Source organism: Hordeum vulgare, chromosome 2H (assembly GCF_904849725.1).
Source record: "Hordeum vulgare subsp. vulgare chromosome 2H, MorexV3_pseudomolecules_assembly, whole genome shotgun sequence".
In the NCBI taxonomy this organism is placed as follows: Eukaryota; Viridiplantae; Streptophyta; class Magnoliopsida; order Poales; family Poaceae; genus Hordeum; species Hordeum vulgare.
In genome coordinates, this window is record NC_058519.1 from 628411402 (window position 1) to 628437494 (window position 26093).

Consider the following 26093-nt stretch of genomic DNA (forward strand, 5'->3'; position numbering starts at 1 on the left):
CGAGTTTCAGATAGATTCCGGCCAGTTTCGCGGCGGCGCGTTTGCTCCGACGAGGTTTGACCAGTTTATGGGTTGAACTGTATACTGCCTCCAAAACTGCACATATAAGGTTTTCGCGCGCGGATGGATTTATCGTGCCCCCTTAAAAAAATTACGGATCAAACAAGTTTTATGGGGTCTGTTCCGCGCCGTTTTTTCGATTAAAACTATAAACACCTCTTTTTTTACGAATTTGACCAGTTTACGGAGTCTGCTAGAGATGTTCTAAGCATGTACTCCATCTGTATTTTAGTGATCTAAACGATCTTACATGCTGATTTTTTACGTCAGTTATGTGCTGAGTTGTCCTGTTTTTACTCTTCTAATTAACTGACCCCTCCTAATTAACACCCCCTGAATTCGACGGGGTGTCCCTCATCTAATGACTTGGTATCACATCTCATCAGTTTGGTATGCAACCAAATGCAAGTACGGAACATCGTTGTGCTGGCCACTAAGCACGTCAAAGACTATTTCCAGCTGATATAATCAATTAAAAACAGTATGATAAGCCGACAACAGGCACTCGTACATGCAACCTGAAGAGAATATTAAGACATGGCGCTAAGTAAGTAACCCAGCTACGTACTACTACTACGACGTGCGCACCAGAAACTTGCTTTTGACTGAAAAATAATGAGCACAGATCTGCAACACAGAGACGATTATATAAAGATCCGTCCCCCCTCTGCATTTTCATCAAGTCTTCTTCACATACACTTCCTACACCACCACAAATAAGTAGGAGAGAGGGGGAAACCAAGAGAAGATGGTGAGCTCGGGGAGGGCGCTCCTCCTTGTGGCGGTGGCGGCGACGGCCGTCGGCCTGGCCGGTGCGAGCTTCCGGGACAACTGCGACATCAAGTGGAACCCCGAGAACGCGGCCTTCTCCGAGGACGGCCACGGCCTGACCATGTCCCTGAAGAGCAACTCCTCCGGCTGCTTGTTGCAGACGAAGAAGCAGTTCATCTACGGCAGCGTGTCCACCCTCATCAAGCTCGTCCCGGGGAACTCGGCGGGCACCGTCACCACATACTACGTACGTATCTATCCTATCGTGCTTAATTACCTATACTTACGACGAGCTTGTACTGCAATGCTCATTGTGTGTGTGCATCGATATATAATGGATTGATTGCAAATAATTCAGACATCGTCTGTGGGGGCTGACCATGACGAGATCGACTTCGAGTTCCTGGGGAACGAGACGGGGCAGCCCTACACGCTGCACACCAACGTTTTCGCCGACGGCGTGGGCAAGAAGGAGATGCAGTTCGTGCCGTGGTTCGACCCCACGGCCGACTTCCACGCCTACACCATCTCCTGGACGCCGTGCATGATCGTCTGGTACGTGGACGACGTCCCCATCCGGGTGTTCCGCAACTACCGTGACAAGGGCATTGCCTACCCGATCAAGCGGCCCATGTTCGGCTACTCCAGCATCTGGTCGGCGGAGGACTGGGCTACGCAGGGCGGCCGCGTCAAGGCCGACTGGTCCAAGGCGCCCTTCGTCGCCGGCTACCGCGACATGGTCCTCGACGTCTGTCCCTGCGACGGAAGCGACTCCTGCGTCTACGGCTGCGCCGGGGCCTTCGGCCACGGCGGGCGGCAGCAGAACTGCGCCGGCCTCACCGACGAGCAGCGGGGCAAGATGCTGTGGCTGCAGAAATATCACAGGATCTACGACTACTGCGTCGACTACAGGGACAACAAGAAGCCCGGCCCAGAGTGCAGCCTGCCGCAGTACTGACCATCCAGCTGCTGCCTGATCGTGGAACGCACCAAGGAAGCGTTGGTCAGCCGGAGCCGGTCTACCACTACTCCTTACAGGGCCCATTAATTGAATCCATTGGGACTTCATTTATTATTATTTTTGATACATATATTTTTGTTTTCAAAGATTTTTTATTCTTGTTGCTGCCCAGATGTTCCTTCCCAAATTTTGTAACTTTTCAACAGCTCCACCGTATATCTATGTGTACATGTATACTTGTATGTATATTTGCATTAATTATATGCTATGATATATACATAGATGAGTAATTTATAGCCTCTTTTCATTTGTATGACCCCACTTATTAGTTCCTAAGTGCATCTCCAACGTCGACCTTCGAATCATCTGCATACATCTGAACCGCACATATCGAACCCGGTGTGACATCTAATGTTCGTCCGCGACCGGTTCGGACGTGGTTTTTCCTCGTAAATCGGAGACAAACTATGAGGGACTTTGCACGCGTATGGACCGCTGTCCTAATCGCCAGGGCCCATAAAAAATCCCACCCACCTCTTTCATGCTTTCCACCAAACGGCTGTGCCACTTGTCGTGTCGCATTCAAACTGGCCTAGAGTATCTAGCGGCCGACATTGATCCTGCAATTTGACCGGTTGGAAGGGCGAGCAGACGGGCGTGGTATCTTGGGTGTCGCCGCTTCAATGCGGACGCCGTATCCCGAGAAACCAACTCTAGTTGCTACGCCGTACTGAAGCGCGATGATCGGCCCTTCGCTTGGCCTGGCCACGACTATTTAAGTAGTGTGTTAGCACACACACAAAACCCTTTCTCCTCCCAGAGTGGCAATGCCAAATTGCTGGTTCTCCGCGCCGGTAGGTGTCCCTGGTGGAAGTTCGTCTTCAGGCGGATCATGCCATGACCGTCCACGTTCTCTGGGACCATCTGCATCCATGACAACCTACTCTTCTGGCAAGGAGGACATAGAGCCGCAACAACGACTCTTATCCTCTCGGAGGCGGCTGTGACGAACGAAGAATTCGTCCATGAGATGGAGATCATGACAAAGTGTTCACCCCATTAGATGGGCCCGGCACCATCATCGTCGACGTGCGTGAAGGAGGAACCACTGTCCTCGCCACACGTCTGTGTGAAGCAGGTGTTGGAAATATGCCCTAGAGGCAATAATAAAATAGTTATTATTATATTTCCTATTTCAAGATATTCGTTTATTATCCGTGCTATATTTGTATTGAATGGAAACATAAATGCATGTGTGGATATATAGACAAAACTGTGTCCCTAGTGAGCCTCTAGTTGACTAGCATGTTGATCAAGGATGGTTAAGGTTTCCTGACCATAGACAAGTGTTGTCACTTGATGACGGGATCACATCATTGGGAGAATGATGTGATGGAAAAGACCCAAACTATAAACGTAGATCGTGTCATTTTGTTGCTATTGTTTTCTGCATGTCAAGTATTCATTCCTATGACCATGAGATCATGTAACTCAGCGACACCGGAGGATGCCTTGTGTGTATCAAACGTCGCAACGTTACTAGGTGACTATAAAGGTACTCTACAGGCATCTGCGAAGGTGTCTGTTGAGTTAGCATGGATCAAGACTGGGATTTGTCACTCCGTGTGATGGAGAGGTATCTCGGGGCCCACTCGGTAATACAACATCACATACAAGCCTTGCAAGCAATGTGACTAAACAGTTAGTCACGTGATCTTGTATTACGGAACGAGTAAATAGACTTGCCGGTAACGAAGTTGAAATATGTATGGGGATACCGATGATCAAATCTCGGGCAAGTAACATACCGAAGGACAAAGAGAATGATATACGGGATTGCTTGAATCCTTGACATAGAGGTTCAACCGATAAGATCTTCATAGAATATGTAGGATCCAATATGGACGTCCAGGTCTAGCTATTGGATATTGACCATAATGTGTCTCAGGTCATGTCTACACAGTTCTCGAACCCGCATGGTTTGCACACTTAAGGTTCGGTGACGTTTATGTATAGTTGAGTTATAGGTGTTGGTGACCAAAGTTTTGTTCGGAGTCCCAGATGAGATCCCGGACGTCACAAGGGTTTCCGGAATGGTCCAAAAAATGAAGATTGATATATAGGAAGTTGGTATTTGGATTCCGGAAGGTTTTCGGGCATTACCGGCAGTGTATAAGGAGTGACAAATGGGTTCTGAGGTCCCACCTAGTGGGCCATCACGCCCCAAGGGGTCCACATGATTTTATTGGATGCGCAATAAGGCTTAATGGGCTGACAAGTCATCCAAGGAAAGCACATGAGGAAAAAGTTGGAAAATCCAGAAGTGGTGGGCAATTTAGGAAGGAGTCCTAATCCAAGTGGGATTGGAGGAGGACTCCTCCCTCCTCCACTTTGGCCGAGGCAAGGAGGCTCTCCTTGAGCCTCAAGCCTAGCCCCTCCCTCCTCCTATATATACTAGCGGGTTTAGGGTTTTTTGAGATACAACTTTGCTATGTGCAACCCTAAACCTCTACTTCGTAGTTCTTCCTCTAGATCGGATTTCTGTGGTGCTTAGGCGAAGCCCTGGAGGAATAAATCACCACCACCACTGGCGCGCCGTCACGCTGCCGGAGAACTCATCTACTTCCCCGTCTCTCTTGCTAGATCAAGAAGGCGGAGATCGTCATCGAGCTGTACGTGTGCTGAACGCGGAGGTGCCGTCCGTTCGGTACTAGATTGAGACGGATCGTGGGACGGCGGTGATTTGGATCGCGAAGACGTTCCACTACATCAACCGTGTTTATTAACGCTTCCCGCTTAGCGATCTACAAGGGTATGTAGATCCGATCTCCCTCTTGTAGATGATCATCACCACGATAGGTCTTCGTGTGCGTAGGAATTTTTTTGTTTCCCATGCTACTTTCTCCAACAGCACAAGTCGACATCCCCACTCCGGCAGGTGAAGGGCGAGTTGACATCCCTGTTGCCTAACCGCAACTTCCACATAGCAACCGCGTGAATCAGGAGCCGACATCCCCCAGCACCTCCACAACATGAAGGATGAGCCAGCACCGCCCCCTCCACATAGAGACTACGCGTGGATTGACGGGCCCTCATCGCCACCATGATGCCAGCCACCCTATTAAAGAGGAGCTGCGCCTGCGATCAGGAAGGTGTGTGGCCGCATCCTGCACTACCTCGGAGGAGGTGTTTACGATAGTGCCTCCAGATCTCGGGCCATGGTATCTGAGGCGGATCATGCAGCAAGGCAGCAATCTTGGTACAACCGACGTAATGCCAGTCGTCGCTTCGCATTCGCGAAGACGGAAGTGGCGCTGAAATGGGTCCGTAACGACCTTGACTTCGCCGACGCGCGAGTGCTCGACCGCTCCCTCACCACCACGGAGACGGACTCCAGGCATCGACATCGCTTTGATGATGAGCTCGCCAAGATTGCCGAGGGGTGGTCGCTTAGTGACTGCTACGCCAATGCTGGTAGGGGCAAGTTCGTCGCCAAGGTTCCGTCGGTGCTGTCGGCAGTGTAACACCCTGAGTTTTGCCTCATCTTGTGCATTTGAATTTCCATTTGCCTTTATTCCCCTAAGCTTTCTTGAATCATTTTACTTGGAGTTAGCAAGCTAAACTACCTAAAATTTTAGCTAGCAACCAACCACCACTGTTGAGTATCTCTCTAACCTAGCCGACTTTAGTTTACTTTCCCTCTAATGTTAGTTCTCTAGAGGTTTATTGTTTTTCACAAAAGACTAATAGCAAAATGCCTGAGTTCTAAAGCAACCCCCTCTTCCACTCTTCTAAAAATGTCGAAACAATTCTCATAATTTGCCAAGGCCCCAAGACAACCATGAATGCACCCAGGAACCCCTAGCACTTTTGCATTTGAGCCCCTCTTCATCAAAACCAATTCTGACCCTAAACGTAGGTTACACAACAAGTATGATGATGTTGGTTCTTTTATAGCTCAAACATGATGAAGATGATCACGTAAGTAACTAACAACACTCACCCAAGAATCAACTTTAACCCTCACCCACTCCTCTCTCAGGTAAGCAAAAACACCTTCCTGTTAGAAACTTCTAGAAGGTCCAACTGGCAGCTCAGATACCTTGAGACCCAATGGCAGCCACCCATAGCATCTACACCCCCTCTAGCTACTCACTGTCAACCAGAGCCACCCGGGCGCCAACCGTCCCGGTGACCTCGGGGCTTGCATCTAGAGCGTGCTCTCTGCGCAGTGCCCGACCCCTTGCCACCCTATCAGAACGCGTCCTCAGCATCCAGCGCCACACGCGGATCCTCCCTCGCATGCCCCAACCCTCCCTCACGTCTAGCCAATGACGCCATGACGCCCTACTCGGGCCCCTCCCCCGAGCGCGGTCATGCCTCTGGCCACTTTGCAACTATGACCCTAGTGGTGTTGCGACATGCTAGGCCGCCACATAGGCCTTTTGCCGCTTTGTTCTAACCACCCGAGCCCCGGCCATGCTAGCCATAGGTTGACACATGCCGAACTTGCCGTCAGTATTGATTGCGGCGACACCATGGACCCGGAGGCCAAGAACCACCGCCACCACTAGGCCAAGCACCGACACCACCCCCACACCCCACATCTGGCTGGTCCAGCATCGGAGCAATAGTAGAAGTTCCTCGCATATCATCATTTTAGAAGTAGTTACTCCCTCCATCACAGTTTATAAGGCATGCACGTGTACCTAAGTCGTCAATTTGACTTATATAAAATATATTTTTTAACATAAAAATTATATCATTAGAAAATAGAACATCTAAAGTTTCTAATGATATATCTTTTGTAATACATGCCTCTTATTAAGCTGGTCAAATTGACGACCTAGATACACGTGCCGGACTTATAAACTGAAACGGAGGGAGTATTATTCTTGTAGTAGACCATTCTCAACCCGTGTAAGAGCACTTGGCCGTGAGTTTATTTATTGATGTGGTTTGGTTTTACTCTGTGATTGGTGTTATTTGTGATTTGCTTTTAATTTGTGGAACAACTTATTTCCCCTTGGAATCTATCAACTTTTCTGTGGACATCTAAGAGGGTGCTTGGATACGTTTTAGTCCCATGATTAAAAGTAGTGGGACTAAAACTTGCTAGCCTCATCCATGCTTGGATCCAAATACTAAGGCCCTGTTTCCTTAAAAAGTCCTAGGCCATCTTTTAGTCCCAACTAAAAAGTCCCTAGTCCCTACCTGTTTCTTTCGAGGGACTAAACATGGACTAGAGGTCATTAAATGACATGCAAAAAGACCATGTTACCCCTAGTAATGTACTATAAGTTATTAAATGACATGCTAAAAGTAGGGGCACTGTTGGAAAAAGTGTCGAAAAAGTCCCAAAAAGACCCTCACATAGGGACTTCTTCCTTTAGTCCCAAATACCCGCTTTTAATCCCTAAAAGTCCCTACCGTTTCTTTCACATAGGACTAAAAGGGACTTTTTTTAGTCCCTACAGCAAAAAGTCCCTGTAAAGAAACACCCCCTAAAGAGACTAAAATCAAGTTAATGAGCATTTATTATCCTCCAAACCCTCCAATCCAGAACTCGCCTGTATTAAAGGACAAGAGTTAAATGAGGAGAGAGAGAGGACTAATCCACATTTTAGTAAGGGTACCCCTGACTATTTTTTTTTTAGTCTCAAGACTAGTTTTAGCCCCTCTTTAGTCAGGGGTGCTTGGAACTTTAGCCTCTTAAAGAGACTATTTTTAGTCACACTAAAATAAGTCTCTTGGGTCCAAGCATCCTCTAAGGCTCTCTTGACTGAACGACAACTAACCGTTGAAAGGAAGTCTACTCGTCCCAACTTCTCTCTTTAGAGAGACACGAAAGAGACATAACTAAGAAGGAAATAGTGCCTTTCCCACGAAGGCAAATGTGGCTATACCGAGGAGGTCCGGCTCTTTGGCAGTTGGATTGACCAACTATTAAGGTTGGATTCATAAGACACTATTTCCACATATAATCCTACTTTAATGAACCTAGCTCAATCCATGTTTTCTACGAATGAAAATAATTGGAGAAGACCACTATCATTAGTTAGAGTCTTTCCCTTATGGTCTCCTTGTTCTCATTGTTTCACTCCTTATGGTTCATGTTACCGAAAGTAATTACCGGTTTCATGGAAACTCTAATGTAACCAAGGTGAACAAGTTTTAATCTTAGGAAGACCCTACCGGTGTTATACCACTTCTCACCACTTAGCTCTACTTGAGTAAACAATAAGAGTATAAATACATATGTAAAATAAAAGACAAAATAACTGAGAATATGCAAATTTGAACCCATGGCCCTGGAATCGACATCAACCAAGTAGATGAAGTGGGTGCCTTGATCAAGTGGACGGTCACAAAACACCTAGTCTTCACCTCCTGATTTATTTCTCCCTAGAAATATTTTTCAAAGCATTTTCAATAAAGAGAAAAAAACTAAAACTTTGTCCATAAATTCTAGACATGTGAAATAAACCTCAAACTTTGCCAACTGAAAGAAAATTAAATAAAAAATAATCATGCAAAAGATTAATTTGATTTGGACTTATGGTTTGGAGGTATTCATGGTGAAAGTTCGATCAACAGAATAAAATTCAATCGATTTAAACTAAAAACAGAAAATCCAAGGGTGAGCCGCGTTGAAGACATATTTCCAAATGTGCTTTGGCTAGTGTATGGATTCAGGAGGCAAGTGAGTCACTGATGGGTGGGGTCCACCCGTCAAGTGTTTCTTTAGAAAGCTAACCGAGGCAGAGTGGATCTCTAGCGATGAGAGGGGGGATGGAGCTCGAGTGTGTTGGCCCAATAGGACATCGGGTCTCCTACAAGTATTCTCATACCCGTGGAGTCTTTGAAGGTGGTCGGATGGCGCCACTTTCTTCCTGGGGTGGCTATGGTCTTAGAGGTAGCACGAACTCTGGCGAGGGGCCTCTAATTGGGAAGGATAGAGGGTTGAGCAAGGTCAATGGAGTAGGGGGAGGCTAATGTTGGTGGTGGTTGGGCTCGAGGAACCATGGGTGGAGGTACCCGCACTATGGGAAACAACTAATTTGCCATCACGGAGCGTCTTTGCCGTCAGCTTTTGGTCGGGCAGACGACAAATAAAGGGTTTGCCGTCACGAGCACACACCAAAGAAAAAGAGACGGTAAAATAAACTTTGTCGTCTGCCAAAATGAAAACAGACGGCAAAGAGATCACTTTGCCGCAAAGAATCTTTGCCGTCATTGTTTGTTTTGGCAGACGACAAAGAATCTTTGCCGGCAAAAAGAAAAAAGACAATGATGGAAAGGAGGTAACAACGTCGGTCTAGCCGTAGAAACGACGAATACGAGATGCATTCCATGGGTTCGGCTTGAGGTGGTTATCCTCTGAGTTGCGCAGGCGATAAGCTCCTCCTATTAAGACTTCATCAATAATAAAAGGGCCCTCCCACTTTGGGTGAAGTTTATGCTTCTGCTTCTCTAGGAGGCGTAGGACGGGCTCGCCCATGTTGTATGCCTTTGCAAGAACTTCCCTAGTCTGATAGCACCGAGCTTGCTGTTGATAGAAACCACATCGGGTCTGAGCTATGTCACACTCGCCTTCCAATGCGTCTAAGTCGTCTTGCCGATCCAACTCAGCTTATTTTTCCTCGTACATACGCACTCGAGGTGCATCGTGGATAATGTCGCAGGGGAGGACCGCTTCAGCCCCGTACACCATGAAAAATGGTGTGTACCGTGTGGAATGCTTCAGGTGGTACGCAAGCCCCATAGTACGGAGTCGAGCTCCTCCACCCATTGGCAGTCGGATTCTTGAATAGAGCGGACCAACCGAGGTTTAATACCGCTCATAATGAGCCCATTGGCTCTTTTGACTTGTCCATTGGTCTTCGGGTGGTATACGGAGGCATAGTTGACCTTGATGCCCAAATTTGCACACCAATCTTTTACATCATGGGCAGTGAAATTGGATCCATTCTGTGTTACTATGCTATGCGGGACAACATAACGGTGTATGACACCGGATATGAAGTCGATTACTGGCCCGACTTTGGCGGAGCTAATAGGCCTTGCTTCGATCCATTTGGTAAACTTGTCGACCATGACCATGAAGTCGGCCAATATTTGAGATTTGATAGCTCATCATGGCTTGTAGGTGATCTCAAACGACAGGAGCTTGATGGTACATTTGGCAATTCGATCGATGATGTCCCTGTTGTTAATGATGTCGCTCAGTGGTACGTCCAAAGTCACAGTGACCGCGCATTCCTGGAAATAGTGTCTAAGTTTGCGTGATGCCATAAACACTGTGTAAGCAATCTTTTGGTCGTGTGGTTATCTGGTTTTGCATGGGGTGAGCACCTCAGATACGTAATAGAATGGCCTTTGTATCCATAGTTGTTGAACCTCAGCTTCTCGTCCCACGACGAGGACCGTGCTGACCACCTAATTGGTGGCAAAGATGTATAGCAACATCGGCTCCCCTGTGTAGGGTGTTGCTGGGATGGGGTTGTTGGCCAGTATCACCTTGATTTCCTCCAGAGCCGTCGTGGCCTCATCAGTCCATTTGAAGTTCTTAGTTTTCTTCAGCAACCTATAGGGCGGGAGGGCTTCCTCGCCAAGGCGAGAGATAAATCGGCTTAAGGCTACCATGCAGCCTGCCAACTTTTGGACGTGTTGTGGCTCTGTTGGGACGGCGAGTTGTGATAATGCTTGTATTTTGGCTGGATTGGAATCCGAGGAGTTTGCCATCTGGGACTCTCAAGACACACTTATTCGAATTAAGTCGTATATCGTATGCCTGTAGGTTGACAAAGGCTTCCCTGAGGTTATCTACTAGCTGGATGATGTGTCTGGTCATAACGACCACATCGTCCACGTATGCCTCCATAGTTTTGTCGATATGAATCCCCAAGCATGTGTTGATCATGCGCTCGTAAGTGGCGCCCATGATTTTTAACCCGAACGACATTGTGTTGAAGCAGAATGGCCCATACGGTGTTATGAAAGCGGTTGCGGCGTGATTGGATTCCTTCATTTTGATTTGATGGTATCCAGATTAAGCGTCGAGGAAACACATGGAGTCATGTCCGGCTGTTGCATCGATAATTTGGTCTATTCGAGGTAACGGGAAAGGATCCTTAGGGCAGGCTTTGTTTAGGTCCTTGAAATCGGCACACAGCTGCCAAGATTTGTCCTTCTTTGGTACCATGACCAGGTTTGCGAGCCGGTCGGGATGTTTAATGTCTCTAATGAACCCGACTTCCAATAGCTTGGCAAGTTCTTCACCCATGGCTTGACACTTTGGTTCAGAAAATCGATGCAGGGCCTGTTTGACAGGCTTAAAGCCTGCAATTATGTTCAGGCTATGTTCCGCCAGCCCCCGAGGGATTCATGGCATGTCTTTGGGGTGCGAGGCAAATATGTCCCAATTTTCGTGCAAGAAGGCGGGTAGTGCTTCATAGATTGCGGGCTCTAGTTGGGATTCGATGGACGTGGTCTTATTAGGGTCCGTTGGGTGTACGTGGAACTTGACGATCTTGTGCATAGGTTTAAAGGATGTGGACTTGGGCCGCTTGCCAAGGAACACATTGTCTTTGTCCACCACGTCACGTAGTGCCGTGAGTTCCTCTAGGGCGAGTGTCTCGGCTAGTATCTCAAGGGCTAGGGATGCTATTTTGTTTTCAGCTCGGAGGACTCTATTGGGGTCACTCATCACTGTGATCACGCCGTTTGGCCCCGGCATTTTGAGCTTCATGTACCCGTAGTGCGGTATGGCCTGGAATCTTGTGAAGGCTTCGCGTCCCAATAGGGCGTGGTAACCACTGCAAAACGGTACGATACGAAAGAGGAGCTCTTCGGACCAGTAGTTCTCGGGTATACCGAATACTACGTCAAGTCTTACTCGTCCGGTGCAGCGGGCCTCTCTCCTGGAGACAAATACTTCGGAAGGTGGTTGTGCTTAGCTTGATTCGAGATCGGTCAAACTACATTTTTTCAATTGTGTCCTCGTATATGAAGTTGAGGCTACTGCCCCTGTCCATTGACACCTTGTTGAGTCTGAAGCCGTGGACTATGGGGTTCATGACTAGGGCGGCAGATGTCCGGCATGTGCTAGTCATCAGCTCGTCGCCATGGTCGAAGGTAATGTGTGTGTTCGACCATGGGTTTGCCGCCACTACATGGTGGATTTTATGGAGCTCCTGAAAGGCTCTCTTTCTCTGATTCTTTGAGGTAAATGTTTTGTAGATCATTAAGATCTCAGTGTTGTTATCCGGCGGCGTTCCTAACCGTTCCTCTACGGGTGTTGCCTTGAGGATGCCTTCCCTGCTTTTTGAGACCTTCCTGACAACCAACATGCTCGAAGGCTATGGGTGGAACTTGATTCAGGCGGGGCAGAGTGTATGGCACATGGATTGTCCAGTAGTACGCCGAGGACGGACCTAGCCCTTATCCGTGTTCTCTTTGTTGAGTGCCCAGAGGTAATCGGCTCCGTGAGTGGGGGTGTGCGTCCTTTCCAGATTTGTCTGGTTTGCTTAGTGACTAGCACTCTCTGGCAATAGCTAGATGAATGCTGATTTTGTGACAACAAACCTTCCCTTGCAACGGCACCAGAAGAATGCTACTAGCACTTCCCAGCAATGAAACTAGAAGAATGTTGTTGACGGCCCACCACCGCGTGGGTTCGCAGCAGTTTTCGAGGGTAGAGTATTCGACCCAAACTTGTTGGTACGCCAGACAGGTGGTGAGAGAATACTCTCGAGTATTAGCAGCTGAATGCGTCAGATTCAACCACACCTGAAAGATTAGTATCTGCAAGCAAAGTAGTAACATCAAAGTAGTTTGATAACAACGGTGTCAGAAACGATCTGTTGACGGCAGACTATTCCTAACGATTGTATCAATGGCGCCAAGTTGCCTCATTGACGGAAATTGTCAGTTCCCGTCAACGACCAGCGAACCAAAATTGTAGAAGGTAGCAGTAGTAGCAAGGGACAGTAGTAGCAACAGTAGCAGCAGAGCAAGACAAGTAACAACAACAGCAACAGTAGTAATAGCAGAGCAAGAAAAGTAACAACAGTAGTAGGACAAACTCGTAGGCAATGGGTCGGTGATTTGTTTGGATGATATTCATCATGCAACAACTATAACACGGAGAGATATGTGGCTAGCTCGCGTTCATCAATGTGATGTAGGCATGCATTCCGTGTGTCGTCATACGTGCTTAGGAAAAAGAACTTGCATGACATCTATTGTCCATTCCTCCCGTGGCAGCGGGGTCCAAAAAGAAACTACGGGATATTAAGGTTCTCCTTTTAATAAAGAACCGGACCAACGCATTAGCACTTGGTGAACACATGAACTCCTCAAACTATGGTCATCACCGGGAGTGGTTCCGGTTATTGTCACTCCGGGGTTGCCGGATCATAACACATAGTAGGTAACTACAACTTGCAAGATCGGATCTAAAACACACATATATTGGTGACAACATAATAATTTCAGATCTGAAATCATGGCACTCGGGCCCTAGTGACAAGCATTAAGCATGGCAAAGTAGTAGCAACATCAATCTCAGAACATAGTGGATACTAGGGATCAATCCCCATCAAAACTAACTCGATTACATGATAGATCTCATGCTACTCATCACCGCCCAGCGAGCCTACGAATAGATTACTCACGAACGACGAAGAGCTTCATGGAATTGGAGAGGGAAGAAGGTTGATGATGACGATGGCGACGATTACCCCTCTCCGGAGCCCAAAACGGACTCCAGATCTGCCCTCCAGATGAAGAACAGGTTGTGGCGGCGCCTCCGTATCACAAACACGACGAAATCTTTTTTTTCTGGGACGAAAGTGAACTTATAGAGGTGAGGTTTGTTGGAATTATGCCCTAGAGGTAATAATAAATGTATAGTTATTATTATAATTCCTGTATCAAGATAATAGTTTATTATCCATGCTATAATTGTATTGAATGAAGACTCATTTACATGTGTGGATGCATAGACAAAACACCATCCCTAGCATGCCTCTAGTTGGCTAGCCAGTTGATCGATGATAATCAGTGTCTTCTGATTATGAACAAGGGGTTGTTGCTTGGTAACTGGATCACGTCATTAGGAGAATCACGTGATGGACTAGACCCAAACTAATAGACGTAGCATGTTGATCGTGTCATTTTGTTGCTACTGTTTTCTGCGTGTCAAGTATTTATTCCTATGACCATGAGATCATATAACTCACTGACACCGGAGGAATGCTTTGTGTGTATCAAACGTCGCAACGTAACTGGGTGACTATAAAGATGCTCTACAGGTATCTCCGAAGGTGTTAGTTGAGTTAGTATGGATCAAGACTGGGATTTGTCACTCCGTGTGACGGAGAGGTATCTCGGGGCCCACTCGGTAATACAACATCACACACAAGCCTTGCAAGCAATGTAACTTAGTGTAAGTTGCGGGATCTTGTATTACGGAACGAGTAAAGAGACTTGCCGGTAAACGAGATTGAAATAGGTATGCGGATACCGACGATCGAATCTCGGGCAAGTAACATACCGAAGGACAAAGGGAATGACATACGGGATTATACGAATCCTTGGCACTGAGGTTCAAACGATAAGATCTTCGTAGAATATGTAGGATCCAATATGGGCATCCAGGTCCCGCTGTTGGATATTGACCGAGGAGTCTCTCGGGTCATGTCTACATAGTTCTCGAACCCACAGGGTCTGCACACTTAAGGTTCGACGTTGTTTTATGCGTATTTGAGTTATATGGTTGGTTACCGAATGTTGTTCGGAGTCCCGGATGAGATCACGGACGTCACGAGGGTTTCCGGAATGGTCCGGAAACGAAGATTGATATATAGGATGACCTCATTTGATTACCGGAAGGTTTTCGGAGTTACCAGGAATGTACCGGGAATGACGAATGGGTTCCGGGAGTTCACCGGAGGGGGGCAACCCACTCCGGGGAAGCCCATAGGTATTTGTGGGGGTCACACCAGCCCTTAGTGGGCTGGTGGGACAGCCCACCAAATCCTATGCGCCAAGGAAGAAAAAATCAAAGGAAGAAAAAAAAAGGGAAGAAGTGGGAAGGGGGAAGGACTCCCTCCCACCAAACCAAGTAGGACTCGGTTTGGGGGGGGAGAGTCCTCCCCCCTGGCTCGGCCGACCCCTTGGGGTTCCCTTGGACCCCAAGGCAAGGTCCCCCTCCCTCCTCCTATATATATGGGGCTTTTAGGGCAGATTTGAGACGACTTTCTCACGGCTGCCCGACCACATACCTCCATAGTTTTTCCTCTAGATCGTGTTTCTGCGAAGCTCGGGCGGAGCCCTGCTGAGACAAGATCATCACCAACCTCCGGAGCGCCGTCACGCTGCCGGAGAACTCTTCTACCTCTCTGTCTCTCTTGCTGGATCAAGAAGGCCGAGATCATCGTCGAGCTGTACGTGTGCTGAACGCGGAGGTGCCGTCCGTTCGGTACTAGATCGTGGGACTGATCGCGGGATTGTTCGCGGGGCGGATCGAGGGACGTGAGGACGTTCCACTACATCAACCGCGTTCTCTAACGCTTCTGCTGTACGATCTACAAGGGTACGTAGATCACTCATCCCCTCTCGTAGATGGACATCACCATGATAGGTCTTCGTGCGCGTAGGAAAATTTTTGTTTCCCATGCGACGTTCCCCAACAGTGGCATCATGAGCTAGGTTCATGCGTAGATGTCTTCTCGAGTAGACAACAAAAGGTTTTGTGGGCGGTGATGTGCGTTTTGCTGCCCTCCTTAGTCTTTTCTTGATTCCGCGGTATTGTTGGATTGAAGCGGCTTGGACCGACATTACTCGTACGCTTACGAGAGACTGGTTTCATCGTTACGAGTAACCCCCTTTGCTCAAATATGACTGGCAAGTGACGGTTTCTCCAACTTTAGTTGAATCGGACTTGACCGAGGAGGTCCTTGGATGAGGTTAAATAGCAACTCATATATCTCCGTTGTGGTGTTTGCGTAAGTAAGATGCGATCCTACTAGATACCCTTGGTCACCACGTAAAACATGCAACAACAAAATTAGAGGACGTCTAACTTGTTTTTGCAGGGTATGATTGTGATGTGATATGGCCAACGATGTGATGTGATATATTGGATGTATGAGATGATCATGTTGTAATAGAAATATCGACTTGCATGTCGATGGTACGGCAACCGGCAGGAGCCATAGGGTTGTCTTTATACTAACATATGTGCTTGCAGATGCGTTTACTATTTTGCTAGGATGTAGCTTTAGTAGTGATAGCATAAGTAGCACGACAGCCCCGATGGCGACACGTTGATGGAGATCATGATGATGGAGATCATGGTGTGGCGCCGGTGACAAGAAGATCGTGCCGGTGCTTTGGTGATGGAGATCAAGAAGCACGTGATGATGGCCATATCATGTCACTTATGAATTGCATGTGATGTTAATCCTTTTATGCACCTTATTTTTCTTAGAACGACGGTAGCATTATGAGGTGATCTCTCATTAAAATTTCAAGACGAAATTGTGTTCTCCCCGACTGTGCACCGTTGCTACAGTTCGTCGTTTCGAGACACCACGTGATGATCGGGTGTGATAGACTCAACGTTCACATACAACGCGTGCAAAACAGTTGCGCACGCGGAACACTCGGGTTAAGCTTGACGAGCCTAGCATGTGCAGACATGGCCTCGGAACACATGAGACCGAAAGGTCGATCATGAATCATATAGATGATATGATTAGCATAGGGATGCTTACCACTGAAACTACTCCCGACTCACGTGATGATCGGACTTGGGATAGTGTAGGTGGATCATGAACCACTCAAATGACTAGAGAGATGTACTTTTTGAGTGGGAGTTTAGCATGTAATTTGATTAAGTTGAACTCTAATTATCTTGAACATAGTCTAAGTCCACTTTGAATATATTTGTGTTGTAGATCATGGCTCACGCAAGTGTCATCCTCAATTTTAATACGTTCCTAGAGAAAGCTAAGTTGAAAGATGATGGAAGCAACTTTGTAGACTAGGCTCGTAATCTTAAGCTAATCTTACAAGCTGGAAAGAAGGATTATGTCCTTAATGCTGCGCTAGGAGATGAACCACCCGCTACGGCTGATCAGGATGTTAAGAACGCTTGGTTGGCGCGTAAGGAGGACTACTCAATAGTTCAATGTGCAGTCTTGTATGGCTTAGAACCGGGACTTCAACGTCGCTTTGAGCGTCATGGAGCATTTGAGATGTTCCAGGAGTTGAAGTTCATCTTTCAGAAGAACGCCCGGATCGAGAGGTATGAGACCTCCGATAAATTCTATGCTTGCAAGATGGAGGAAAACTCGTCTGTCAGTGAACATGTGCTCAAAATGTCTGGGTACTCAAACCGTCTAGCTGAACTGGGGATTGAACTCCCGCAAGAAGCTATCACTGACAGAATCCTTCAATCACTGCCGCCAAGCTATAAAGGCTTTGTGTTGAACTACAACATGCAAGGGATGAACAAGTCTCCCGGCGAGTTGTTTGCGATGCTGAAAGTCGCAGAGTCTGAACTCCGTAAAGAGCATCAAGTGTTGATGGTGAGCAAGACCACTAGTTTCAAGAGAAACGGCAAAGGAAAGAAGGGCAATTCGAAGAAGAGCGGCAAGCCTGTTGCCAATCCGCCGAAGAGAAACCCAAGGCTGGACCTAAGCCTGAAACAGAGTGCTTCTATTGCAAGGGTATGGGTCACTGGAAGCGCAATTGCCCCAAGTATCTGGCAGATAAGAAGGCGGGCAAAGAAAAATCAGGTATATTTGATATACATGTTATTGATGTGTACTTAACCGGCTCTCGTAGTAGTGACTGGGTATTCGATACCGGTTCTGTTGCTCACATTTGCAACTCGAAGCAGGAACTGCGGAATAGACGAAGGCTGGCGAAAGACGAAGTGACGATGCGTGTAGGAAACGGTTCCAAGGTTGATGCAATCGCCGTCGGCACAGTGTCACTTCAACTACCATCGGGATTAGTGATGAACTTAAATCATTGTTATTTAGTGCCTGTGTTGAGCATGAACATTATATCTGGATCTTGTTTATTGCGAGACGGTTACTCTTTTAAGTCTGAGAATAATGGTTGTTCTATTTCTATGAGTAACATCTTTTATGGTCATGCACCGAATGTGAGAGGATTGTTCATATTGAATCTTGATAGAGATACGCATATACATAACATTGAGACCAAAAGAGTTAGAGTAAACAATGATAGCGCCATATTTTTGTGGCACTGCCGCTTGGGTCATATTGGTGTAAAGCGCATGAAGAAACTCCATGCTGATGGACTTTTGGAGTCACTTGACTTTGATTCACTTGACACGTGCGAACCATGCCTCATGGGCAAGATGACTAAAACTCCGTTCTCCGGAACAATGGAGCGTGCAAGTGACTTGTTGGAAATCATACATACCGATGTGTGTGGTCCAATGAGCGTGGAGGCACGCGGCGGATATCGTTATTTTCTCACCTTCACTGACGATTTAAGTAGATATGGTTATGTCTACTTGATGAAGCACAAGTCTGAAACATTTGAAAAGTTCAAGCAATTTCAGAGTGAAGTGGAAAATCATCGTAACAAGAAGATCAAGTTCCTACGGTCTGATCGTGGGGGTGAATATCTGAGTTTCGAGTTTGGTACTCACTTAAGACAATATGGAATTGTTTCGCAGTTAACACCGCCTGGAACACCACAGCGTAATGGTGTGTCCGAACGTCGTAATCGTACTTTGTTGGAAATGGTGCGATCTATGATGTCTCTTACTGATTTGCCGTTATCGTTTTGGGGTTATGCATTAGAAACAGTTGCATTCACTTTAAATAGGGCACCATCAAAATCCGTTGAGACGACGCCATACGAACTGTGGTATGGCAAAAGGCCAAAATTGTCGTTTCTTAAAGTTTGGGGATGTGATGCTTATGTCAAAAAGCTTCAGCCTGAAAAGCTGGAACCCAAAGCGGAAAAGTGTGTCTTCATAGGTTACCCAAAAGAGACAGTTGGGTACACCTTCTATCTCAAATCCGAGGGCAAAGTATTTGTTGCTAAGAACGGAACTTTTCTCGAGAAGGAGTTTCTCTCGAGAGAATTGAGTGGGAGGAAGATAGAACTTGACGAGGTTGTCGAACCTCTCATCCCTCTGGATGGTGGCGCAGGGCAAGGGGAAACCTCTGTCATTGCGACGCCGGTTGAGGAGGAAGTTAATGATGATGATCATGAAACTCCAGTTCAAGTTTCTGTTGAACCACGCAGGTCGACGAGATCACGTGCTGCTCCAGAGTGGTACGGTAATCCCGTCTTATCAATCATGTTGTTGGACAACAATGAACCTGCAAATTATGAAGAAGCAATGGTGGGCCCAGATTCCAACAAATGGCTAGAAGCCATGAAATCCGAGATAGGATCCATGTATGAGAACAAAGTGTGGACTTTGGAGATACTGCCTGAAGGCCGCAAGGCTATTCAGAACAAATGGATCTTTAAGAAGAAGACGGACGCTGACGGTAATGTGACCGTTTATAAAGCTCAACTTGTGGCAAAGGGTTTTTCACAAGTTCCAGGAATTGACTACGATGAGACTTTCTCTCCCGTAGCGATGCTTAAGTCCGTCAGAATCATGTTAGCAATAGCTGCATTTTTCGATTATGAAATCTGGCAGATAGATGTCAAAACGGCGTTCCTTAACGGTTTCCTTAAGGAAGAGTTGTATATGATGCAACCCGAAGGTTTTGTCGATCCTAAAAATGCTGACAAGGTGTGCAAGCTCCAGCGATCCATTTATGGACTGGTGCAAGCATCTCGGAGTTGGAACAAACGCTTTGATAAGGTGATCAAAGCATTTGGGTTTATACAAGTGGTTGGAGAATCTTGTATTTACAAGAAAGTGAGTGGGAGCTCTGTGGCGTTTCTAATATTATATGTGGATGACATATTACTGATTGGGAACAACGTAGAGCTTTTGGAGAGCATAAAAGGTTACTTGAATAAAAGTTTCTCTATGAAGGACCGAGGAGAAGCTGCTTACATTCTAGGCATTAAGATCTATAGGGATAGATCAAAACGCCTGATAGGACTTTCACAAAGTACATACCTTGATAAAGTTTTGAAGAGGTTCAAAATGGAACAGTCCAAGAAAGGGTTCTTGCCAGTGTTACAAGGTACGAGATTGAGTAAGACTCAGTGCCCAGCAACTGATGAAGATAGAGAGCATATGCGCTCCGTCCCCTATGCTTCAGCCATAGGCTCTATCATGTATGCAATGCTGTGCACTAGACCGGATGTTAGCCTGGCCATAAGTATGGCAGGTAGGTTCCAGAGTAATCCAGGAGTGGATCACTGGACGGCGGTCAAGAATATCCTGAAGTACCTGAAAAGGACTAAGGAGATGTTTCTCGTGTATGGAGGTGACGAAGAGCTCGCCGTAAAAGGTTACGTCGATGCAAGCTTTGACACAGATCCGGACGACTCTAAGTCACAAACCGGATACGTATTTATTCTTAATGGGGGTGCAGTAAGCTGGTGCAGTTCCAAGCAAAGCGTCGTAGCAGATTCTACATGTGAAGCGGAGTACATGGCTGCCTCGGAGGCGGCTAAGGAGGGTGTCTGGATGAAGCAGTTCATGACGGATCTTGGAGTGGTGCCAAGTGCACTGGATCCAATAACCTTGTTCTGTGACAACACTGGTGCCATTGCCTTAGCAAAGGAACCAAGGTTTCACAAGAAGACCAGACACATCAAACGACGCTTCAACCTCATCCGCGACTACGTCGAGGAGGAGGACGTAAATATATGCAAAGTGCACACGGATCTGAATGTAGCAGACCCGCTGACTAAACCTCTTCCACGGCCAAAACATGATCGACACCAGAACTGTATGGGTGTTAGATTTATTACAATGTAATTCACATAGTGATGTGAGGGCTAGATTATTGACTCTAGTGCAAGTGGGAGACTGTTGGAATTATGCCCTAGAGGCAATAATAAATGTATAGTTATTATTATAATTCCTGTATCAAGATAATAGTTTATTATCCATGCTATAATTGTATTGAATGAAGACTCATTTACATGTGTGGATGCATAGACAAAACACCATCCCTAGCATGCCTCTAGTTGGCTAGCCAGTTGATCGATGATAATCAGTGTCTTCTGATTATGAACAAGGGGTTGTTGCTTGGTAACTGGATCACGTCATTAGGAGAATCACGTGATGGACTAGACCCAAACTAATAGACGTAGCATGTTGATCGTGTCATTTTGTTGCTACTGTTTTCTGCGTGTCAAGTATTTATTCCTATGACCATGAGATCATATAACTCACTGACACCGGAGGAATGCTTTGTGTGTATCAAACGTCGCAACGTAACTGGGTGACTATAAAGATGCTCTACAGGTATCTCCGAAGGTGTTAGTTGAGTTAGTATGGATCAAGACTGGGATTTGTCACTCCGTGTGACAGAGAGGTATCTCGGGGCCCACTCGGTAATACAACATCACACACAAGCCTTGCAAGCAATGTAACTTAGTGTAAGTTGCGGGATCTTGTATTACGGAACGAGTAAAGAGACTTGCCGGTAAACGAGATTGAAATAGGTATGCGGATACCGACGATCGAATCTCGGGCAAGTAACATACCGAAGGACAAAGGGAATGACATACGGGATTATACGAATCCTTGGCACTGAGGTTCAAACGATAAGATCTTCGTAGAATATGTAGGATCCAATATGGGCATCCAGGTCCCGCTGTTGGATATTGACCGAGGAGTCTCTCGGGTCATGTCTACATAGTTCTCGAACCCGCAGGGTCTGCACACTTAAGGTTCGACGTTGTTTTATGCGTATTTGAGTTATATGGTTGGTTACCGAATGTTGTTCGGAGTCCCGGATGAGATCACGGACGTCACGAGGGTTTCCGGAATGGTCCAGAAACGAAGATTGATATATAGGATGACCTCATTTGATTACCGGAAGGTTTTCGGAGTTACCAGGAATGTACCGCGAATGACGAATGGGTTCCGGGAGTTCACCGGAGGGGGGCAACCCACTCCGGGGAAGCCCATAGGTATTTGTGGGGGTCACACCAGCCCTTAGTGGGCTGGTGGGACAGCCCACCAAATCCTATGCGCCAAGGAAGAAAAAATCAAAGGAAGAAAAAAAAAGGGAAGAAGTGGGAAGGGGGAAGGACTCCCTCCCACCAAACCAAGTAGGACTCGGTTTGGGGGGGGAGAGTCCTCCCCCCTGGCTCGGCCGACCCCTTGGGGTTCCCTTGGACCCCAAGGCAAGGTCCCTCTCCCTCCTCCTATATATATGGGGCTTTTAGGGCAGATTTGAGACGACTTTCTCACGGCTGCCCGACCACATACCTCCATAGTTTTTCCTCTAGATCGTGTTTCTGCGAAGCTCGGGCGGAGCCCTGCTGAGACAAGATCATCACCAACCTCCGGAGCGCCGTCACGCTGCCGGAGAACTCTTCTACCTCTCCGTCTCTCTTGCTGGATCAAGAAGGCCGAGATCATCGTCGAGCTGTACGTGTGCTGAACGCGGAGGTGCCGTCCGTTCGGTACTAGATCGTGGGACTGATCGCGGGATTGTTCGCGGGGCGGATCGAGGGACGTGAGGACGTTCCACTACATCAACCGCGTTCTCTAACGCTTCTGCTGTACGATCTACAAGGGTACGTAGATCACTCATCCCCTCTCGTAGATGGACATCACCATGATAGGTCTTCGTGCGCGTAGGAAAATTTTTGTTTCCCATGCGACGTTCCCCAACAAGGTTGGGGGCGGCAGAGCCGTGTGGGCCCCACAAGCTTGCCCACCGCCACCAGGGGGGTGGTGGAGGCAGGGCTTGTGGCCCACTGGCCCACCCCCTTAGGTGGATCTTGGCACAGGTATTTTTCATATTTTCCAAAAATGCTCCTCGTAAATTTTCAGGATGTTTGGAGAACTTTGATTTCTGCACGAAAATAACACCAAGGCAATTCTGCTGAAAAACAGCGTCAGTCCAGGTTAGTTCCATTCAAATCATGCAAATTAGAGTCTAAAACAAGGGCAAAAGAGTTTGGAAAAGTAGATACGATGGAGACGTATCACTTAGTAAGGCTCGGATCATTGCACATTTACTGTATTTGCCAAGTGCTTTCCATGGCGCAGTATTTGAGCACCGGGATTGTTAACTCGGTGAGGGTTTGAATCCGGCGACGGGAGAGGGCATTGAGGATGCCCTCATCATAGCAATGATACCGGAAGGCGCTAGCAAGCTCCTGTTTGTCGCGGCCCTCAGTCGTGTTGTTGAGGAGGAATCTAGCCCAGAAGTGGTGTACTGATTCCCATGTCCGTTGCATGACTTTACGTGGGACTGATAAACCGAACTCTTTTGCTTTATGCTCGAGTTGGGTGGTGGGTGGGACAACATTTTGTGTTCCCGTGAGTGGTGGGTCTGAGACCTCGGTGGCCGCGTCCCCCTCTGGGTCGCGTACCGGATCAGCCACCGGCCCCAACATATTGCCGGGGCGAGATAGATACTCCGGTTTATTGGGTAAGTCCGAATGATCAGTGATTGGGACGTATACCGTCCTTAACTCCGGTAGTTGGTGTGAGGGCCTTTAACCGGGCACACGACAATGTTGACCAAATGCGTGATGGGCAGGACGTGAATTTCCCTATCGTCGGGTTTGACCCCGATCCGATTGTAGATTGTAACTTGATTGTTCATCGTGCCCATGGCTTGGATCTGGTCGAGTAGTTTGTGTAGTACTCAGGTTTCAGTGGAATTCGTACCACTTGTGAGTTCGGGGTTATCCCATGTCACTGATGCTCCGGCGACGCTCAAGGTCGCCTCCAGGGTGTATTCGGCTGAGACGAGTTCGGGCGTGTTGAACACGTCAGCCACTAAGGACGGATTAGGGCTGAAGGTCGTCCTAGTCGCAAGATCCGCGGTTTTCAAAGCCGAAGCATCGGGACCCGCAGCTTCCTCGAAAGGAGATAAAAGTCTTTTTAACATAAGGTCTCCCCGGGGGTCAGTGGTGAACTCTAGGCTCCCGAACCTGACTTCCTAACCGGGGGTAAAATTCCCGACCTGGCCAAGGTGGTCGGCGGGATATGAGGAAGCGTATCTCCACCCGTAGTTGGCCGCGAGGTTTTATAGAAGGGGCGACATCCTACCTTGGCGTACAAGTTGAGGAAGATTGCTAGGATACATACGGTACAGGAGATCAAGAGAGACACAAGATATGGAGGAGATACTAACCGAATAATAGAAATAAATCTCTAGGATTCTATTCTATCTTATGTTTAACACTCACCCTCAATCTGAACTCTATGGTGCTCTACCAAGATTCAGATTGTATGTGAAATCATTCAATCTCCTTGCAGTGAGTGGTTTAGTGAACCCATCGGCTAGCTGATTACCCGTTGGAACAAACTAAATATCAAGCAACTTATGTGCTACTCTTTCTCGGACAAAATGGTAATCAACCTCAATATGTTTAGTCAGTGCATGAAAAACAGGATTGGCCGAGAGATAGGTTGCACCAATATTATCACACCAGAGTCTTGCAGCTCGTGGAGCCTTAACCCCAAGTTCATAAAGAAGAGTTTGGATCCACATTATTTCAGCTGTAGCATTTGTTAGAGCCTTATACTCAGCCTCAGTACTAGACCTTGAGACGGTAGCCTGTTTCCTTTCACTCCATGACACAAGATTTGTCCCTAGAAAAATAGCAAAACCACCTGTGGACCTTCTATCATCAGCACATCCTGCCCAGTTTGCATCAGAATATCAAGTAACAAGCATGGAAGGGGATTTGACAATCTGTAGTCCAAGTCCTTCTGTAAACTTTAGATACCTTAATATTCTTTTGACGGCAGTCCAGTGAGGTCTACTGGGTGCATGCAAGTATTGACAGACTTTGTTCACCGAATAAGAAATGTCAGGACGAGTAAGAGTCAAATATTGCAAAGCACCTACAACACTTCTATAGTTTGTTGCCTCATCAAGACCAAGAGCTTCTCCACTGTCAACAGTAAGTTTCTCTGAGACCGAGAGAGGAGTACTCACAACTTTGCATTTTTCCAAACCCACTCTTCTGAGTATATCAATGGTATACTTTTCTTGAGTAAGAAGTATACTATTGGCTACCTGTTTGACTTCAATACCAAGGAAATAGTGAAGATATCCTAAATCCTTTAGAGCAAATTCTAGCCTCAAATCTGTAAGCAAACAGGTAGTGTCATCTGAACTGGAACTAGCAATAATTATAGCATCAACATATACTAACATGAACATAGTGACATTACTTTTATGACAAATGAACAAAGAAATATCTGCCTTGGATGGTATGAACCCAAGTTGTTGCAACTTTATGCTCAGTCTTGAGTACCATGCACTTGGTGCCTCTTTCAAACCATATAAAGCTTTATATAACTTACAGACATACCCTGGTTTGTTTGGATTCTCATATCCTGGTGGTTGCCGCATGAACACTTCTCACCATGAAGAAATGCGTTCTGAACATCTAGCTGACAAAGATTCCATCCTCTGGAAACATCAATTCACGGCACAAGTCTGATAGTAGCTGATTTTACAACATGGCTAAAGGTATCCTCATAATCAATACCAAATCTTTGTTTAAACCCTTTTGAAACTAATCTAGCTTTGTATCTGTCTATACTGTCATCTGATTTTCTTTTGATCTTATAAATCCATTTACAATCAATCACATTTTTGGTTTAGAAACTCTTGTTTTTTGACCGTGTGATGCGTGTTGGAACTGCTGCTTCTGTTGGTTCCAACGACGGAGTTGCTAGTGTTGCTGTAGCAGTTTTAGATATATCTGAGCCTGCCTGAAGTTCGTCTACAACTCGGATGCTTGCAGATGGTTGCGTCTGAGTGAACAGAGGGAGCGCGCCTTCACTGTCGCCCCTACGTGTAGTACTGTCAGGCGTCCCTTGCAAGAAGGCGTCGATAGGACTAGAAGGATCAGGCTTGGATCTGCTGCCAGGTGCTTCAGAAGCAGCTGCCAAAGCTGTCACCTAATGACCCATGTCTGCAAGAAAATCAGTAGGAGCAACAGGAGCTACAGTATGTAGATGTTCTTGTTGCTGCAAATTAGTCACATGATCAGTTTCAAGTAATTCACCCCCGTGATCGGAAGTGGACATATATTCTAGAAGGAGTGCTATTTCAGCACGAAGAAGGGAGCCTGCATTGGGAAGAAGCTTAGCAAAGGGAAAGTTGGTTTCATAAAA

At 46.8% G+C, this 26093-nt stretch overlaps 1 protein-coding gene across 1 annotated transcript; it reads left to right on the plus strand.

Annotated features, from left to right (window-relative positions):
- Nucleotides 1-752: 752 nt before the first annotated feature.
- Nucleotides 753-2040, plus strand: LOC123430975 (probable xyloglucan endotransglucosylase/hydrolase protein 12). Its single transcript, XM_045114798.1, has 2 exons — nt 753-1078; nt 1190-2040. Exons 1-2 carry the CDS (start codon nt 809-811, stop codon nt 1787-1789), a joined length of 870 nt encoding a protein of 289 aa, XP_044970733.1. The 5' UTR covers nt 753-808; the 3' UTR covers nt 1790-2040.
- The last annotated feature ends 24053 nt before the right edge of the window (nt 2041-26093 follow it).

Coding starts and splice junctions, on each gene's coding strand:
- LOC123430975 (XM_045114798.1), top strand. CDS start 809: ATGGTGAGCTCGGGGAGGGCGCTCCTCCTTGTGGCGGTGGCGGCGACG. Junction 1,079..1,189: donor GCACCGTCACCACATACTAC/GTACGTATCTAT, acceptor CAAATAATTCAG/ACATCGTCTGTGGGGGCTGA.